Source organism: Taudactylus pleione, unplaced genomic scaffold (genome assembly GCF_031769625.1).
Source record: "Taudactylus pleione unplaced genomic scaffold, aTauple2 ptg000066l, whole genome shotgun sequence".
Classification (NCBI taxonomy): domain Eukaryota; kingdom Metazoa; phylum Chordata; class Amphibia; order Anura; family Myobatrachidae; genus Taudactylus; species Taudactylus pleione.
This window is the reverse complement of record NW_028284468.1, coordinates 6,657,713-6,679,031: the sequence shown is the minus strand read 5'-3', so window position 1 is coordinate 6,679,031 and position 21,319 is coordinate 6,657,713. Positions and strand designations below refer to the sequence as shown.

At 43.0% G+C, this 21,319-nt stretch overlaps 1 protein-coding gene across 1 annotated transcript in view; it reads right to left on the bottom strand.

Moving 5' to 3' along the window:
- The window catches only part of GRK7 (G protein-coupled receptor kinase 7), a 111,411-nt gene extending 91,783 nt beyond the window's left edge, over positions 1-19,628 (bottom strand). Inside the window, exon 1 of the mRNA XM_088466835.1 lies at positions 18,957-19,628. Coding sequence (XP_088322961.1) covers positions 18,957-19,562 — 606 coding nt within the window. The 5' untranslated portion in view covers positions 19,563-19,628. The remainder of the gene's footprint in view (positions 1-18,956) is intronic.
- Between the last annotated feature and the right edge of the window lie 1,691 nt (positions 19,629-21,319).

The following is a 21,319-nucleotide window of genomic DNA, read 5'->3' as shown; positions in this document are numbered from 1 at the left end:
GTATCATATTTGGCTAATCTGGCTCGAATAGAACGGAAGTCATCTAATACTGTGGTGCAATTAGTTGGTTCAGATACCGTTACATATGTGCGTACCCCAGAAATAGAGGAGGAGTTTGTAAGGTATTATCAACAATTATACAAATCTAGGTTGGTATATACTCAACCAGACGTGCGTGAATTCTTGTCTGCTATTCCATTGCCGAAACTCTCCCGAGGCGAGGGATTTTCTAGACTCTCCCTTGACGCTAGAGGAAATTTAGGTGTCATTAAACTCGTTTCCCAATGGTAAAGCCCCAGGATTAGATGGGATCCCCCTCGAGTTATACAAAAAACATAATAAAATACTTATACCCCAATTATTTGAGCTCTTTAATCAAATGTATATAAATAATACATTACCTAAATCAATGTCCGAGGCATTAATAATTGTCTTACCTAAACCAGACAAAGATCTTACCAAACCCGATTCATATAGACCTATATCACTCCTTCCAACAGATGTAAAAATCCTAGCAAAAGTATTGGCCTCCAGGATTAATCAAGTCATAAGTCAGTTAATTCACCCTGATCAGACAGGCTTTATGCCTGGTAAGTCCACGGCAGTCAATCTACGCCGTTTATTCACACACTTACAAATAAAAGGGGCAGATGCACAAACCTCTGTTATTGTCTCAATGGATGCTGCCAAGGCGTTCGATTCGGTCGAATGGTTGTTTCTTTGGGAAACTATAGAACGCTTTGGTATTGGCCCGGGAGATATTAAATGGGTAAAACTTTTATATATGGATCCTGTAGCGAGAGTGTCGTTAAACGGTTTAGTTTCTACGGCATTTTCACTTTATTGGGGAACAAGGCAGGGTTGCCCTCTGTCACCCATTTTATTTGCTATGGCTATTGAGCCTTTGGCTTGTATGATTAGAGGTCAATCAAACATTTACGGGTTTCAGCTAGGTCCAAGGGTAGATAAAATTGCACTTTACGCGGACGACATACTACTCTTTATCTCGCGTTATGAGATCTTTATGTCCAAGGTCCTTGAAATTATTGATTTATTTGGGAAATACTCAGGATTACTAATTAACTGGGACAAATCCTGTATCCTTCCTTTCAGTGGAACCTGCCCCAAAGTCCCTATCATAAATCTTCCCCTGAAGTGGGTGGACTCGTTTAAATACTTGGGAATCTGGATTTCTAAAAAGTATTTATCATTGAACGTACAACCACAGATTGAATACCTCGAGTCCCGTGTCCCGATATGGGGTAAATTGCCATTAACTTTAATGGGCAGAGTAAATTTAGTCAAAATGGTCCTCCAACCTAAAATCCTATACATTTTAAATCACTCTCCAGTATATATACCTCAGAAATTTTTAAAACAGATTGATGGTCTATTGTCCTCACCACTCTGGGTCAATAAGAGAGTTAGGATAAAATTAGACACTCTGACCAGACCTCGTGATTGTGGTGGTCTGGCATTACCCCTTTTTAAATGATATTATTATGCTGCACAATTAACACATATATGGGAATGGATAAATGATAAAACTACTGAATCCCTACCTGCCCTTGTACTGGCTCAGTCCAAAACAGGATTAACGCCATTACGTCTACTATTGAGTGATAATACACATATAGTTAACATCCCCTTAATTAGGCAGGCCTTCACTATTTGGAGAATTGTTTCGCGTATAATGCAGGCAGAAGGCATAGATCCAGATACTCCGCTAGCTCATGCCAAGAGCCTTGAGGAACTCTCTGCCTTCCAGGTCGGAGAAGCTTGGGGTCAGTGGAAAGTAGTGTCTCTGGGACAGATATTTCAGGCGGGTGTCTTAAAATCCTTTCATCAATTGCAGCTACAGTTTGGTATCCCTAACCATTTTTTCTTTCGTTATCTACAACTCAGGCATGCTATTAATGCCCAATTCTCTGAAGTTCCTCTGTCTATACAGGAATCTCCTATTAAAACTCCTATTAAAACTCTATTACAGTCTGCCAGTTCTAGTCGCTTGATATCTGTGATTTATAACAACTTACTGAACAAGCATCATTAGTCCGACTTGGTATCCATAAAACAACAATGGGAAATTGACATTGGGGTATTATCAGAGGATGATTGGAGTGTAGCCCTTGCCAGTCTTCACCTTGAAACTATGTCTGTAAGGTATCAGCAAATACAATATTTTATATTACATAGGGTATATATGACACCCGTCCGGTTATTGAGAATAGGGGGTAGGACGGACTCAAAATGTCCCAAATGCAACTCCTCAGATGGTAATTTCTGGCATTTGTTATGGTTATGTCCTATAGTGCATTCGTTTTAGCAGAGCGTGATCAGGGTTATTGTCTCTACAGGTGTACCTCAAGATATTCTTAACCCTGCGGCATGTGTTCTGGCTGTAATACATGCAGACATAATTGACAAACCTGTTGTGCGCTATACAAATAATCTTTGCACGCTTGCTAAAGTATGTATAGCAAGAGATTGGATGGCATCTTCTGGGCCAAACCTTGATATCTCTGGTTGGAGCAGTTGCCGCACATGAAAAATATGTTTATACCGCTAGGGATATAATACTGAAATACTGTAGAGAATGGGATAGATGGTTGGATTCTCCATATAACCGGTCGGGGGTGGTAACTCCTTGCACATATATTGGATAGTTCCAAAATATAAGAATAGATGTACAGTAATATATACAGGCTTTGAAATGAAACAAACAAGATGTGCTTTAACTGCAGACTTTCAGATTTAATTTGAGGGTAATTACATCCAAATCAGGTGAACGGTGTAGGAATTACAACGGTTTCTATATGTGCCTCCCACTTTTTAAGGTGCCAAAAGTAATGGGACAAACTAAACAATCCTAAATCTAAATTTCACTTTTTAATACTTTGTTGCAAATCCTTTGCAGGCAATTACAGCCTGAAGTCTGGAACGCATAGACATCACCAGACACTGGTTTTTCATCCTTGGTGATGCTCTGCCAGGCCTCTACTGCAAATGTCTTCAGTTCCTGCTTGTTCTTGGGGCATTTTCCCTTCAGTTTTGTGTTCATCAAGTGAAATGCATGCTCAATCGGATTCAGGTCAGGGGATTGACTTGGCCATTGCATAACATTCCACTTTTTAGCCTTAAAAAACTCTTTGGTTGCTTTTGCAGAATGCTTCGGGTCATTGTCCATCTGCACTGTGAAGCGCTGTCCAATGAGTTCTGAAGCATTTGACTGAATATGAGCATATAATATTGCCCGAAACACTTCAGAATTTATTCTGCTGCTTTTGTCAACAGTCACATCATCAATAAACACAAGGGAACCAGTTCCATTGGCAGCCATACATGCCCACGCCATGACACTACCACCACCATGCTTCACTGATGAGGTGGTATGTTTTGGATCATGAGCAGTTCCTTTCCTTCTCCATACTCTTCTCTTCCCATCACTCTGGTACAAGTTGATCTTTGTCTCATCTGTCCATGGGATGTTGTTCCAGAACTGTAATGGCTTTTTTAGATGTTGTTTGGCAAACTCTAATCTGGCCTTCCTGTTTTTGAGGCTCACCAATGGTTTACATCTTGTGGTGAACCCTCTATATTCACTCTTGTGAAGTCTTCTCTTGATTGTTGACTTTGACACATATACACCTACCTCCTGGAGAGTGTTCTTGATTTGGCCAACTGTTGTGAAGGGGTTTTTCTTCACCAGGGAAATAATTCTTCTGTCATCCACCAGAGTTGTTTTCCGTGGTCTTCCGGGTCTTTTGGTGTTGCTGAGCTCTATGATGCGTTCTTTCTTTTTAAGAGTGTTCCAAACAGTTGATTGGGCCACACCTAATGTTTTTTGCTATCTCTCTGATGGGTTTGTTTTGATTTTTCAGCCTAATGATGGCTTGCTTCACTGATATTGACAGCTCTTTGGATCTCATATTGAGAGTCGACAGCAACTGATTTCAAATGCAAATGTCACACCTAGAATCAACTCCAGACCTTTTACCTGCTTAATTGATAATGAAATAACGAGGGAATAGTCCACACCTGTCCATGAAATAGCTTTTGAGTTGATAGTCCCATTACTTTTGGCCCCTTAAAAAGTGGGAGGCACATATAGAAACCATTGTAATTCCTACACCGTTCACCTGATTTGGATGTAATTACCCTCAAATTAAATCTGAAAGTGTGCAGTTAAAGCACATCTTGTTTGTTTCATTTCAAAGCCATTGTGGTGGTGAATAGAGGCCAAAATATGAAAATTCTGTCAATGTCCCAATATTTATGCACCTGACTGTATATAGTGCTGCATTTGTTGTCATTACTATGTGTATTTGTGACAGTAAAATGTAATTACTAAAAGTTCCATATGCGGAGAAGATGAGATGCACAGTGATATTTGTAGACAGAAGAGAAACCACACATGTATTTAATTGTAATTTTTTTATTTGCATTGATGTTTCAGTGTTTAAAAGTAGTATTGTAATGTTTACAATTGCTTTATTGTTGTAACTTTTTATGTACCAAAATTAACTTACAATAAAAAAATATTGGATTTAAAAAAAGAAATTGCTAACAGCCGCGCACACTATCAGTGCCATGGCTGCTTATGGCCACACAGTGGATAATTTATGCACCCCCCTGCAACGGCGTTGAAACGCACTGGCATGCCTGCGTTCATCCGTTCCCCCCCCCCCTCCCCATCACCAAACGCAGTTCCCATCGCAATTGCTAGTTCACGCACGCGCACTGCGCTGCATACGCATGCACAGAATGCAACAATCGTCAGATTGCGTGCGTATTAGTAACTGCGTTCCTTGTTGAATCAGGCCCAGTGTCAGTTGATCTATAATTGACAAATTCACCTTACGGTTCCTGCAATACTGTGTCATTGTTTTGGTGCAAGAATTGCATGCTGACATAGCCATTTGTGATCTCTGAAGTGTTGACGGGATACATTCAGTATCCCAAAACAGGGGATGACGGCGCTAAGAATAGAATAGCGGCATCAGAATCCTGACAAGTGTCAGAATCCCAGCACCGGCATCCTGAAGGTAAGTTGCGGGGATGGGAGGAGGGTTTGGGTTAGGCACTAAGGGGGGAGGGGGAGGTTAGGTTTAGGCACCAGAGAGGGAGGGTTATGGTTAGGGAGAGGGTTAGGATAACTACAGACAGGTGTCGGTATCCTAAACCTGTCGGAATGCTGGTGTCAGGATCTTGACCGCCGGGATCCCGTACCCATCCCGTGTTGATTTATGTTTGGATAAACACTCAATTACAGTTCTTGTGCTGTTTACCCAACTTTCCCTAAGTCTGCAGGAATGGTAACTTGTCCATTGGAGACCATGACATATGAAAATGTGCTTGGAGGAAATTAGTAACTGTCAGTGCAGGTGCAGTGTAAAGGTGCATACACACGTAACGATTTTGTAACCAACAAATTTCTGTCAGATTATCTGTCAGATTTTCCCTTGAAAAAGTGAACGATTTTTACAACGATGAACGAAAAAATGTTCCTTCCCTTAATTTGGACAGTCTGAAATGGACGATGAACGATAACTACAAATGGGAACGTGCTTGAACGATTATCTTTCATCGTTAGAACTCAAAAACTGAACGATTTTTTGAATGATTGAATAACGACAAATCGGTCAAAAAAAGGCTATGTGTGTGTATGTACCTTCACAGTTGATCCTCTGACTCACTGCTCTTCCGTTGGAGGTCTACCTGCCCCCCACTGTTACATATCAGCCCATGCCTTCAGATCGGTGCAGTTTCAAACACTGGAAGACATCCTGAGCTAATTTCACGGCCTACTTCATGGGCACCATGGAGGCCTCCATGGCCCTGACGAAATTCAACATAGCCAAAAACCTAACTTTGGTCAAACTACACCACCCTACCAAATTTGGTGAAGCTAGGTACAAACCTCTGACCGTGCATAAAGGACACACAGACACACTTTCTCACTTATTACGTACTAGCTGAGATCAGGGGCGCCGAGAGGGGGGGGAGCGGGTACAGATTACCCGGGCCCGGACATGGCAGGGGGCCCGGGCCGCCAGCAGGAAACGGTTTTCCTTTTTTTTCCCAACCTACATTTTTAAAGTACTTGGATATTATGTATAGTTGGCAGGCGCCGGGCGGCAGTTCGCAGTGGGGGGGGGGGGGGGTCGCTCGGTCCGCCGCACTGTCAAACTCACTCACAGTCAGGTGGTCAGGTCGGGTGCGTGCATCGTGGCTCACTTGAAGTTGTTGCAGCAGCAGCCGTGCCGCTGCGGAGCGAACGTCATCATCTCGTGAGGCTCTGTCAGTCAGTCTCACAGCAGGCACGCCCCGGGTACCAAGCACCACTTCCAGGCTCCGGGCGGTGGGAGGGGATTGGGAGGGAGTGTCCAGGGTGAAAAGCAGTCTGGGTGCCTTGTTTGTGTGTGGGCAGTGGCACAGCAGAGAACAGCAGACTGTGATATAAGTCTGCGCGCGTAAATCTGTGAGTTGGATGTCAATGACAATGAGACTATGGTGCCGTGCTGCAACTGATACTGGCTACTGAAAGCTTAAAATTATCTATAAATTCTATAAAAATGCATCCATCACTGTATATATTGGATATAGTATGTGTGTATATATAATATATATCTGATGTATATCATATATAGATAGCTATATCTAATAATGTTTGAAACATATATATATGTGTGTATATATATATATATATATATATATATATATATGTGTGTACATGTGTATATATAATATATATATATATACACAGTCAGGTCCATAAATATTGGGACATTGACAGAATTTTCATATTTTGGCCTCTATTCACCACCACAATGGCTTTGAAATGAAACAAACAAGATGTGATTTAACTGCAGACTTTCAGATTTAATTTGAGGGTAATTACATCCAAATCAGGTGAACGGTGTAGGAATTACAACGGTTTCTATATATGCCTCCCACTTTTTAAGGGGGCCAAAAGTAATGGGACAAACTAAACAATCCTAAATCTAACTTTCACTTTTTAATACTTTGTTGCAAATCCTTTGCAGGTAATTACAGCCTGAAGTCTGGAACGCATAGACATCACCAGACGCTGGGTTTCATCCCTGGTGATGCTCTGCCAGGCCTCTACTGCAAATGTCTTCAGTTCCTACTTGTTCTTGGGGCATTTTTCCTTCAGTTTTGTCTTCATCAAGTGAAATGCATGCTCAATCGGATTCAGGTCAGGGGATTGACTTGGCCATTGCATAACATTCCACTTTTTAGCCTTAAAAAACTCTTTGGTTGCTTTTGCAGTATGCTTCAGGTCATTGTCCATCTGCACTGTGAAGCGCCGTCCAATGAGTTCTGAAGCATTTGACTGAATATGAGCATATAGTATTGCCCGAAACGCTTCAGAATTCATTCTGCTGCTTTTGTCAGCAGTCACATCATCAATAAATAGAAGGGAACCAGTTCCATTGGCAGCCATACATGCCACGCCATGACACTACCACCACCATGCTTCACTGATGAGGTGGTATGTTTTGGATCATGAGCAGTTCCTTTCCTTCTCTTCTCTTCCCATCACTCTGGTACAAGTTGATCTTTGTCTCATCTGTCCATAGGATGTTGTTCCAGAACTGTAATGGCTTTTTTAGATGTTGTTTGGCAAACTCTAATCTGGTCTTTCTGTTTTTGTGGCTCACCAATGGTTTGCATCTTGTGGTGAACCCTCTATATTCACTCTTGTGAAGTCTTCTCTTGATTGTTGACTTTGACACATATACACCTACCTCCTGGAGTGTGCTCTTGATTTGGCCAACTGTTGTGAAGGGGTTTTTCTTCACCAGGGAAATAATTATTTTGTCATCCACCACAGTTGTTTTCCGTGGTCTTCCGAGTCTTTTGGTGTTGCTGAGCTCTCCGATGCATTCTTTCTTTTTAAGAATAATCCAAACAGTTGATTTGGCCACACCTAATGTTTTTGCCATCTCTCTGATGGGTTTGTTTTGATTTTTCAGCCTAATGATGGCTTGCTTCACTGATAGTGACAGCTCTTTGGATCTCATATTGAGAGTTGACAGCAACTGATTCCAAATGCAAATGTCACACCTAGAATCAACTCCAGACCTTTTACCTGCTTAATTGATAATGAAATAACGAGGGAATAGCCCACACCTGTCCATGAAATAGCTTTTGAGTTGATAGTCCCATTACTTTTGGCCCCTTAAAAAGTGGGAGGCACATATTGAAACTGTTGTAATTCCTACACCGTTCACCCGATTTGGATGTAATGTCCCAACATTTATGGACCTGACTGTATATATATATATATATATATATAAAATTCTAACATAGATATGCAAGGTCCACCACCCACTGGTTTCAATAAAGCTGCTTTACACACGGGACAATTCGCTCCATGAACGACATTGTCCCGTGTGTCCCCGGCAGGGATGTCCTCAGTGTCGTTAACGAAACTGAGCACAAACACTGAACGATATCGTTCAGTGCCGGGCTCCCTCTCTCATCCCCGAACATGTCCAACCTGACAATATCATCAGGTTGGACGGGAGGTTTGGGCGATGAACGATGACGAGCAACGACCAGTGTGAACGCGCCCCTAAAATGCTGTGGCCACGCCCCCTCCAGGGGGGACCCCAGGAAGTGGCTGTACCGGGGCCCAGGATTTCTCTTGGCAGCCCTGGATGAGATACCCAGTGTTGTCCAGGTTGAAAACTGGACCCTGAAATACACCTGCAGCCATTGTTTACATTGTCCATGCCTATAACCCCATTCCTTTGATCCTGAAAAAGACCCCACTGTTTGCAAACATGCATGCAACAGTGGCGTAACTACCGTGGATACAAGGGGTGTAGCTGCTATAGTGCCCGAGCTGCCTCTGTGGCCCGTCGCTCCCTCTGCACCGAGTCACGCACACAAGGTGGGCCGGTCCAGTCAGGGCCGTCGAGGAGGGCCCGGGTGTCAGCAATGTTGATTTGGTGCTGGCGCACCGGCAGGCAGACATGTAAAGACAGCGCCACCAGCCATGAAGCAATCAGGACTCACGAACCGTCAGCCAATCAATAGTGGTAGCTCCCGATTGGCTGCCGGTCCGCAAACTCCGATTGGCTCGCGACAGGTGCCGGTGCTGTCTGTCCATGTCTGCCGGTGAGCCAGTTGTAAATAGCTGGTGGACAGGCACCAAATGCACACCTGTTGGCTGCTGATGGTACACAGAGGTAGGCGAGAGGCTGCTGAAGGGATATTGGGAGGTAAGTTGCTGGGAGGGGGCATGTTTAAGGGACATTACTATGTGGCATAATGTGTTATATGGGGCACTACTACTCTGTGGCATAATCTGTAAAGGGCATTACTGTGTGGCATAATGTACAAGGGGCTCGACTACTGCAATGGCCTAATGTGCATAAGGGCTCTGGCATAACATGAATGAATCTGTGTGGGGGTAAATGTATGTGTTTTTTTTACTTCTGTGGGGAGGCCCTTTTAAGATCTTGCTATGTTGCCCACAAAGTTCTACTTATGCCCTTTCATGCAAACACAGAGGGTTGACTAGTATACTGTATATGGACACTTTAAAAAGGACTAACTGGATTTAATATGAACTTGTCATAAAAATTGACACTTGCTCAGACTGTGAGGGTGCCTCAGGACACTTTTCAAATTATTTATGGTCAATCAATGTAATGTAAATATGAGGACAAACAGAAGTGGAAACCTGTCCACTACCACATAACTAAACCTAAAGATGACAGATAAGCACAATTTACTTCCCTTTACTACATTTTTTTCTGAATTTCTCAACAAACTTTTGGCCTAGGGGTGCCGTGAAAACAATGCTGATACTCTAGGGTGCCGTGATTCAAAAAAGTTTGGGAACCACTGTACTAGCTGATGTAGTTGATTTCACCCAGGTAGACCTTAGATATTTCTATTTCCACCATCCCATCTTAAGGTAACATATGTCTAGTTCATTTTATGCATCTGGGGTAAAGGAGTACAGATAAGTAAACTTTACATGAAAGTAATACATACATAATACAAAGACACTTTTTGAAAATACTTCCAATAGAGTGAGTGTATATAAACATCCTCAAAAAACAATGTGGCCTTACTGTCGTGGGACATGATGGAGAACTACGTGCCTCACAATTAGTTCACAATTAGTTCACGCACCTCCCTAGCAATTAGCGGAGTGTCATATACTGTATGAGATAGGAGAGGGACCGGAAAAGGCAGGCTCAGTCTCCTGTGATGGGGACAATGGTGTGAGGCGCCATCTCCTCTTTAATATTCAAGAACTCAATTGCCATGTTCGAGAAAAAATACAAAAGCAAGTGAAGTAACCAAATTGAAAAAAAACTAGTCAACGTGTTAAGTCCTTAGCAGTGGTGACTGCAGAGGTGGGGCTGTAGTGCAGTACAATATTCAAATAGGGGAGCCACACCAACTGCCACCGCAAACATCTCTGGCAGTTGGTGTGTCTCCCATATTTGTATATTGGAGCACACTGCAGCCCCACCCCTGAAGCCGCCTCTTGACCTAGATAATTAGCTTACATTGCCACAGCACTAGGGACATGTTGCTTTGTTACCCAATTACCTCGATCGAGAGGAAAGATTTTACCACTTTTCACCCCCCATCCCTGCTTAGTGGGCACTTACTTCATGGAAGACATATACTCCCAGAATTTCATGTTTATAGTCAAGGGGTTAGGGCTGGGCGTTGATGAGTCAGTCAGGACATTTGTTTTTGTATACTGTACATGGATTGTGTAGTGTGTACACAGCTTAAGTGGTACCTGTACCTACTTTGCATAACATAATTTTCACTGGTTATGTAATAGCAGAATCAGTAACAAGATATATGTGCGAAACGCATCTCTATATGAAGCAAAGCCAATACCCTTCTATATGAATAGTTCCATTGCAAATAGAACATATATTCGACATTACCCCTATTTACTACAGGTCTGTACATAAAAATGACAAGTCTTATTGAACAGTAGGAATACACTGAATATGATGGATGGTCGCTAACCACCTGATCTTGGATGTACTGTATTGCAGCGAGCCATATTTCTTTATTTTAGGTTTATGTATAAAATCCTTTTATTTATAAACTCCGGAAAAAGTGCATGACTGTATGCAGCCTGTTCACTTACATCTATGTATTCATGGGTGCATTAATCTGTTGTCAGCCTGGATCTTGAAAAGGTCAGCACAATTATGTCACATTTAGCCTTAATAATTACTGTCAGAAATGCTCCTTTACACAGCGGGGAGTCTGCACTATATACAGAGGATTAGAAGGAATTAGTAAATGAATTGGAGGGATGTCAGGTCTTCATTAATTGCATTGATGCACAGTAAATCCACAGAGAACGAGTTTCACCCTCTCTCGCTGTACAACACAGATCTACAACATACTGGATTACTATAGACAGTGAGGGGATGAAATATATTGGTGATTAATCATAAATCAACTATTATTTACTAACAAGACTCAATATACAAGTCTTCCTCATGTTGGCCCAAGTGGGACAATGTACTATTTGAGGGTGGTTACCCACAGGGCAATGCCACCAGCATCACTTGTCAAACACAAGGCAGGGGAAGAGAGGTGTAGAAGAGAAGCTAACATGTTATTGCAGAGCATGAGCCAACTTCGAAATTAGAAGAGTTTGGAGCACAGCTCTACCTGATGTATGTGAGATTCAGAATTGGAGAATATACATGCATGCTATGAGATTTATTTGAGGATCCAATGAGATCTTCTGCCAAGCCTGTTGTAGGGTCATAGTCGGCTTATGTAGTCAACTAGGGGTCACAGGGAAAAGAGAATGCCAAGGGTCCACCCTACTTCCCCCACTGTCCCATGTAAATAAATACTAACTAAATGTATCCACAAGAGAACATAACGCAGTGCCCGTTATTCTAATCATCTGTGTCTGTGTAAGACTTCACTTGCCTCATATGCATGTGCTGAACTCGTGTGCCCCTGCCAAGGTCGGATTGGCCCACAGGGGTACAGGGGAAATCCCCGGTGGGCCCCACCTCCTCTTATGCTGCATACACATGGGACGATTTTCCTGAACGATATGAATAACGATATCGTTGTACGATATATCGTTAATTTTTAGGCAGTGAACTATCGGCCAACGATGCGCGTTTCCGCATGGACGATAGAGATATCTTTCACCATCCATGCATGCAGGCCAACTTGGACGATTGTCAATTTTCCCTGTTCAGAGATGTGGCAGGATGACTCACTGAAAAATCTCTTTGAACGATATCTTTCAAGTCGTTGGTGGTACAGATCGCACTGTGTGTATGCACCTTTATAATGTCAGGTTTCGGACTGTGCACTTGAATTATACATTGTTACTCTATTATAAAGTCAGTTGTCTGGTAGAGCAAAAGATGGATGAACAGACCAAGGACTGTAGTATCCATTTTGTCCACAGCTATGTCCTCTATAAAGGTTAGTTAAGCCTCTGTGATGGCTGGCCCCAACCCCTCTGAAGGCTGACCTCACCCTTTAAGCACAGGCCCCCTACCACTGTCTTCCCCAGGAGGCCATTGCTGCCCCAGTCAGACACTGCTTACTGCATGATCTTGTGATGGGAGAGATTGAGCTACTGCCAGGTGGATGACACAGGGAGATGTCATTGGACACACATTACCACAACCCATACAGGCAAACAGGGGTTACACGTTATTTCCATGGGATTGTGACTTCAGCTTTGTCAAACAAGAAATTACACATCAGTAATCTGTGTATAACAGATAAATAATATATGGGTAACAAACATGTACAGCAAAATATGTGTATGAGCAACACATTTCATTTTGTGCAAATACACCTATTTGGCCACCCAGCATATACATGCCCTTGGTTCACTTATGGGAACAGACTTTAAAAAGAAGATGTATGTGTGCATAGTAAAGAGTAAAAGCATAAAAAAGGTTACTTTCAGGTCCTGCAAGGTCCTGTTTCTATTTATAAAGATGCTGCTGAACATCCAGATCGGATTGGGCACAATTTGTGCATATTGTTGAGGACTATGCACATGATCACAATGTTGTTAATGTCTGACCACATAGTCATACAGTCCCAATAGAACATTAAATATCTGAATTAGTGCCCAATTTGGGACCAGACATGCTGTGGTTTGCAGAACAAGGCCTGAAGCTGGCAGACTTAAGAGTTAAGTAAGGCACCAAAGGTTTATCTAACTGGACTTATTCTAATTCTAGGGGCAAGATACAATTAGCCGCAAATTGGCTGAGAATTGCTTAACACAGGTTAAAATTCTGTGGCAGTAGTTTTTTGCTATTCAAACAGAAATACAGGTTGAGTCTCCCATATCCAAAATGCTTGGGACTAGGGGTATTTTGGATATCGGAATATTCCGTATTTTGGAATAATTACATACTATAATGAGATATCTTGTGATTGGGGCCCAAATCTAAACACAGAATGCATTTATGTACACACACAGCCCTGCAGGTCATTTTATACAATATTTGCAATAATTTTGTGCTTCAAACAAAGTTTGTGTACATACATGAAATTCATTTAGGTTTCACATACACCTTATACACAAATCCTGAAGGTAATTTTATACAAAATTTTTAATAATTTGGTGCCTTAAACAAAGTTTGTTTCCATTTAACCATCAAAAGTCAAAGGTTTCTTTATCTCTGTCATGCTAAAATAAATCCGTACTTCGTAATATTTGGATATGGGAGACTCAACCTGTACATGCCAAGATAACTAGTGTTTCCCGCTAGGCTATTGAAAGCGATGAAAAGCGCCCTGCCCTTATGACGGCGCTCCGATGAAACAGCCGTCCCTTCCCGCAGACCATGTTGTTCCACAGGGGGGGAGGGGAAGAGTCGTGGTGGAACCATCATCGGCGAGTGAATACACAGCATCTATTGACACTGTGGGTAGAGCTTGGGGGCAGCCCAGCATCTGAGTATGTCCCCTAGTAATAAAACGGGGGTGAGACTCAAGGCCACACCCCTTTTTTGCATGCACTAAAGTGCCCTTTTGTGATTAGTATGAGCACTAATAAAGCGGGTCTCAGTGGGAATTAACCCAGTTTACTTCACAGCTCCAGATTAGATGAAAACTAAAAACCTTATATTAATGTAAAAGTGACAGGACACAGTGCAGTACCCCCGGGACAACCCCTCCTAATAAATAACAAAAAAATTAGGTGTGTTTAAATAGGCAAATATAGCCAACAAACACATGTCATTTTTCAGATTATTTTCTCTAAAAAGCAGACTAAACAGGTTACTTATTATCCTTTACTTTCATGGCACCACAAGCGTTCCGCAGCACCTTACAAATGAGCAAAACAAGAAAACAGTGACTTACAGTACAAAACAATGCAGGACAAGGACATGGTTAATAGACATTGCTGCATCCGCAATCATAACACTCAAATAAGAAGCAGGACGGCAGCAAACAAGGGTTAGGTGCTGTTGCAGAGAGTCTAAGTTTGTGTAAGTAAGGGAAAGGAGAAGCACATGACGGAAGAGGGCCCCCACTCATGAGGACATACAATCTAAAGAGTAGGGGCAGACAGACAGGGGTGACACAGACAGTGAGGAAGGAGCAAAGAACAGTGGGTTAGGGTATGAGCTGAATGCTTTGATAAAGAAATGAGTTATGAGAGCCCTTTTGAAGATGAGGTGGAGAGTCTGATAGGGAAGTTGGCAGGAGAGACGGCATGCATTTGTGGAGCGAAGTGAGCGGACAGGCATGTGAAGGGAGAGAAGGTAAGATATGTGAATGGGAGAGGATTGGGTGAGGGCTTTGTAAGCGAGTGTGAGAAGCTTGAATTGGGTTCCTAAGAGGAAGGAGAGCCAGTGTAGGACTTGTAGGAGATGGGAGGCAGATGTAGTAAATTTGGAAAGGGAGATGAGCCACTCAGCAGCAATGAGGCCAGATAGATTACAGTAGTACAATCTCAAAATGACCAGTGAATAGAGGAGGGTCTTAATTGCCCCCAGGGTGAGAAAGGGTCTGATCCTGGAAATATTTCTGTGATGGAAACAGCAGGACTGCAATAGGTACTGAGGCCCTGATTCAGAGCCGGACGCTCTGAAAGAGCGCTCGCTCTGAATCTGGGAGGTTTTTTTTTTGTGCAGCCTCCTGGCCGCTCGCATAGCTGTAGGTGACCACCCACAGCTATTGCGAGCGGCCAGGATGATGGTCGCCATGGTCAAGACCATCAGGCTTGCGACGAGACCCTTGTGGTAGGGTCTCGTGGCCGCAAGCCCCAGAGAGCTTCTGGCTCTAATAGAGCCGGAAGCTCTCCCACTGACATCACTTGTGATGTCAGTGGGGCCGCCCACAAACGGCAGGCGTTCGCTTGGGAACGCCTCCGTTTGTGAAGCCACCCCCCGGCCACGCCTACCAAACGAGGCGAGCTGTCAATCACCATCGACAGCTCGCCCCCTTTGGTGCGAGACCCGGAGCGACGGAGCACCAGCTCCGGAGCCGGCTCCGTCGTGCGCATGCCCAGTGGGCAAACATCAACCCGGTTGCGAGCGCTCAGCGCTCGCGACCGGGTCTGAATCAGGCCCTGAGTGTGTAGTTTGAAAGCCAAGGAGGACTCAAGGATAACCCCAAGATACCACACTTGAGGGAATAGTTGTGCTGCCAATAGATAATAAAATTGTGGGAAGTGAAGTTACGCGGGAGGGTGGGAAGATGATCAGCTCAGTCTAAAGCTGGGTTCACACTAAACGATGTGTGCACCCAGCGAAGAGATTGACAACATGCCCCCCCCCCCCCCCGCCGTCAGGCCGACATATCGGGCAGCCGGTGCACATTACACCATCCGGTGCCCGACCTCCCTATATGTCGGTTCCTGCCGAATCCCACTGCATGGGGTCGTCAGTCACTGTGTCAAATTGAGCTGCATGTAGGGACGACCTGGTGATGCAGCTAACGACCCCACAGGAGCAACCAACACCAGACATAGTGGGTACATACTTTTGAGATTTAACGATTTGTCGTTCCGATCCATCGGAATCGGGAAATTCGGTCAAAATATAGTTAAGTGTGTACTCAGCTTTAGGCATTTTAAGTTTAAAAAAGCGCTGGGACATCCATGAAGAAAGTGGAGAGAGACAGAGATACGTGTTAGGAGACACGGAGAGGTCAGGGGAGGAAAGGTAAAGCCAGGGCCAAAAGTTTTGAGAATGACAAGTATTAGTTTTCACAAAGTTTGCTGCTTCAATGTTTTTAAACCTTTTTGTCAGATGTTACTATGGCATATTGAAGTAAAATTACAAGTATTTCGTGTCAATATAATTGTCAATAAAAGCCTTTAAGTTTATGCAGAGTGTCAATATTTGCAGTGTTGACCCTTCTTTTTCAAGACCTCTGCTATTCGCCCTGGCATGCTGTCAATCAACTTCTGGGCCACATACTGACTGATGGCCGCCCATTCTTACCTAATCAGTGCTTGGAGTTTGTCAGAATTTGAGGGTTTTTGTTTGTCCACCCGCCTCTTGAGGAATGACCACAAGTTCTTAATGGGATTAAGGTCTGGGGAGTTTCCTGGCCATGGACTCAAAATTTCGATGTTTTGTTCCCCGAGCCATTTAGTTATCACTTTTTCCTTATGGCAAGGTGCTCCATCATGCTGGAAAAGGCATTGTTCATCACCAAACTGTTCTTGTATGGTTGGGAGAAGTTGCTCTTGGAGGATGTTTTGGTACCATTCTTTATTCATGGCTGTTTTCTTAGGCAAAATTGTGAGTTATCCCACTCCCTTGGCTGAGAAGCAACCACACACATGAATGGCCTTCAGGATGCTTTACTGTAGGCATGACACAGGACAAAGACTCTTGGAGGATGGCCTGGTGTCAAGAAGGGCAGTAAAGAAGCCACTTTTCTCCAGGACAACATCAGGGACAGACTGTTTTCCTTCAAAAGGTACAGGGATTGGACTGCTGAGGACTGGGGTAAGGTAATGTTATTTTCTCTGATGAATCCCCTTTCAGATTGTTTGGGGCATCTGGAAAATCACTTGTACGGAGAAGGAAAGGTGAGCGCTACTATCAGTCCTGTGTCATGCCAACAGTAAAGCATCCTGAGACCATTCATGTGTGGGATTGCTTCTCAGCCAAGGTAGTGGGATCACTCACAATTTTGCCGAAGAACACAGCCATGAATAAAGAATGGTACCAAAACAACCTCCAAGAGCAACTTCTCCCAACCATCCAAGATCAGTTTGGTGATGAACAATGCCTTTTCCAGTATGATGGAGCACCTTGCCATAAGGCAAAAGTGATAACTAAGTGGCTCGGGGAACAAAACATCTAAATTTTGGGTCCATGGCCAGGAAACTCCCCAGACCTTAATCCCTTTGAGAACCTGTGGTCAATCCTCAAGATGCGGATGGAGAAACAAAAACCCACAAATTCTGACAAACTCCAAACACTGATTAGGCAAGAATGGGCAAAGAAGTTGATTGACAGAATGCCAGGGTGAACTGCAGAGGTCTTGAAAAAGAAGGGTCAACACTGCACATATTGACTCTTTGCATAAACATAATAATTGTCAATAAAAGCCTTTGACACTTATGAAATGCATGTAATGTTACTTCAGTATATCATAGTAACATCTGACAAAAAATTCTAAAAACACTGAAGCATCAAACTTTGTGAAAACCACTACTTGTGTCATTATCAAAACTTTTGGCCATGGCTGTACATCTGAGTGTCATCAGCATATAGATGATATTATTTTAAGTGGGACATTATGTTGGTGTGGAAGACACACGAGTAATAAAGAAAACAAGACAAGCCCTATTAGAGATGATAAACTCCCTTCCTGTATAATTCTAACCAGGGACTTTATCTCTATACTGGTAGAAGTGTTCTAGAGTAAAGCTGGGTACACACCTTTGTGATCACTCAGCTTATCACATAAACTGTCCTGATCAGAAGAGTAGTGTTCCCAGCTTGACCCTGTGAGCCTTTTATGGGATCAGATCAGGTCGATAAATATTAAGCAGCAGTTTATAGGCTAACACTCCTGCATACACACCTATACAATTGTCGGTCCAATCATCCAAAAGGTACCGCTTGTACATCCTGATTAAATTACTCTGCAAGGTTACCATACCTGATATATTTATTTAAATATATTTTTTTATTATCAATGTTTCAATGCTTATTGCATTTTCATCAGGATATCCAGCGGTGTTTGTGTGGATCTTTGAGTCATCCTGAGTGCCGCCTATCCTATGTGTTTATCCCCCTGCCTAGGGAGGTAACAGGATGGCAACGGACAATACATACATATATATACACACACTCCCTCCTTTAGTGATTTATTGGCAACATAGCCTAGTGTGTTGTTGACACATTAAATTTTTGGTGTTTTCTGTGCTTCAAAAGAACCCAACTGATGGGAAAGGACACTAGTGTCACTGGCATATTGTATAATCTATTACGGCTCCAGTGCTTTCATATCTTAATTAGATCCATTTGATTTATTTTCCATTTTTCATTCATATGCACCGACATAGCAACTAAAAGGCTTGCTGCTCTCCTTTGAAGGTGTCATATCAGATCAAAGGATTTCACATTAAAGATGACAGTGTAAACACAAGGGAAGGGATTCATTGTAGTCTCGCTGACTCCAGCCAGCCACCTGATCAGACTGCCATACTAGCGAGGTCAATTCACACCTCATGTCTATCCCTGAATAAAAGCTCAACGCTACTTGGTATTAAAGCACATTAGAACATAAACTCCTAGTACCTGGTAAGTTTTCATAACTAGAATATGATTGGCTGCTAGGTGTTTAAGCATATATCAAACACATGCATTTTTTTTTTTTTAATGATTGCAATTAAAAAGTTAGGATAACATTTTTTTTATATGGTGTCTTCCATCTATATCAACAAACATGCCTACCTCTCCAAAGCCACCTTTTCCCAGCACCCTGAACTCATAGAAGTATTTGTGGGTGATTGGTTGTCTCTCAAAGGCTTTCCACTGGAGAAATCGATCATAGAACTCACTGTTCTGGTACTCCTGGAAAGGAGAATTCCTGAGGTAGGCTTTGGTCTCCTCCTTGGCAAGAAGTAGCAGTGGCAGAGCATCCTTGACCTGTGCCTGCTTGGTTTGCTTGGAAAGATCTGCGCTCAGGAAAGTCAGGCAATCCTCAGACTCTTCTTTGAAACTTTTGCTCACCAAACTCTGCAATAGTTGCTCCTTAAGTGAGCCCTCCTCCAGTTCCCAATCATTTACTTCATCCAGGAACGTTTGAGCCAGCAGGTATTCTGGCACTGTGCTTAGAAAGTCTCTAAATAGTTGCCGTCCAATTGGCTGATCCACACAGATGCTTTGATAGTCCAGGGGAATGCTGTCTTTTATTTCCTTGCGACAAGTGTCTGTGGGAGGCAGCGCCAGACTCTTACGCCTCTTCTGCAGCTCTTTCAGGTCTCCTTCACTGCTTTTCCTGGCCTGCAAGTAAGCAGTGTTGGCGATCAGATTATCTAGACCTCCCATGTCACACATGGCTGCCTCCGGGACTTAGCTAGTAAGAGAGGAACACTCTGCCGGGACAGAGGTCACAGGATGGATAACTTCCACCTCTCTCTCTTCTTGTGACTCTCTTACTCCTCCTCAAGAACTGTGACACAGGGCCCAGCAACTGAATTAGCATTAAATACCACTAAGGGATTTTCATTAAGACCCTTTCCCTGTACCATTTGTGGAAAGTGACTGGTAAGAGGTTTCTCTCCAGTAAGGAGCTTTTGGCTTTCTATCTATAGCTGCTGATTACACACAGCAATGAGCGTTGCAGCAGGTAGCAGAAGACTAGCATAAAAGGAGAGCAGGGTAACAGCAGCTTGTTACGTGTGTATCAAGATGTAAAGATATTTTATAGGACATGGGGGCTTATGCTTTCTTATGGGATAAGTACCCTTTCAAACGAAGAATGATATAAAATTGGGCATTCAACAGCAACATGAACTGTTAATAGCTCATAAACAAGAATGACTGATTAGTACACAGACAGTCTGCATGTAACCTGTCACAGTCCTGGCCTTGTCTTTGTGAAAATGCTATGCCATCTAAATCCTCAGTACGGCATTCCCACTTCTCCTGCAGCTGCCTGTATTTGTTCAGGCATGGCTCATACGTGTGCCTCAAGATTTGTTCTTCTGCTCAGTTGTAGCCATGCATTTGTATGGTGCCCTATGTAAAGTAGGTTTCTTCTGTGCTAAGTATACCAGAAATTTCAGCAGGATGATTCCCGCTCACTTTTCTGTTATTTGACCTCATAAACAATGATGATTATAATAATAATACTAGATGCTGTATCACTGAATCATACCCACTGCAGTTCAGTCTGTCACAATGACAAATGCTTGAAGATCAGCACGACTGTTACAACTACTCTGTCATATGAACAAACATATTAAACACTGTAACTACAGGCTGACAGGTGGCGACAAGAAAAAAAAAATTACAGCACTGGATGTGGTGCCTGATTACACCAATATAATTAAAGAAATGGGAGTAGAATAGACCCAAGCTGATACAGTAAGTCAGTGTCAAAGCTTAAAAGGTATAGCTTTAAAAAAAAATATTGGAATATTTTATAAGATTGGGGTGCACAATATCAGTTTTATTGATGGGAACATTGGTAAATGCAATAAAATGTTGGATTTGTTACATAACATGACCAGTTGGCACGATCTGCAATTAATACAGAGCTAGCAGATCCTCAGCATAAAGGCGGGTATCCACTACTAGATATACAAACGAGAGCACGATTACAACATTGCAATCGTGATCTCGTTTGTATATCTAGTGATGTGCCTAGACTGAACGTTCACTCGTTCAGTCTAGGCAGATCAAGACACGGACCTCTCAGCCACTCTTGCCACCACCGGACCTCTCTGCAATACATGGGAAGGGAAACGAACAGTCACAGCCTGATGACGCTGGACACTCACATGTTGTGAGTGTCCAGCGTCAACAGGCTGTGACTGTTTCCTTTCCCGTGTATTGCAGAGAGGTCCGGCGGCAGCAAGAGAACAGTAAGTGCTCTCTATTGCTCCCCGTACATGCTGAATCTGATCGTCAGGTTGACCAGCATGTACGGGCAATGATAGATGGCAAAAACAACCAGTAGGGACGAACATCGTTGGTCGTTTTTGTCATTTACATGCCCGATTTGTGGGCGATTGCACGATAACTACGTCGTTATCATGCAATCACCTAGTGGATACCCCCCCTTTAGATACCACCATCATTTATGAAGT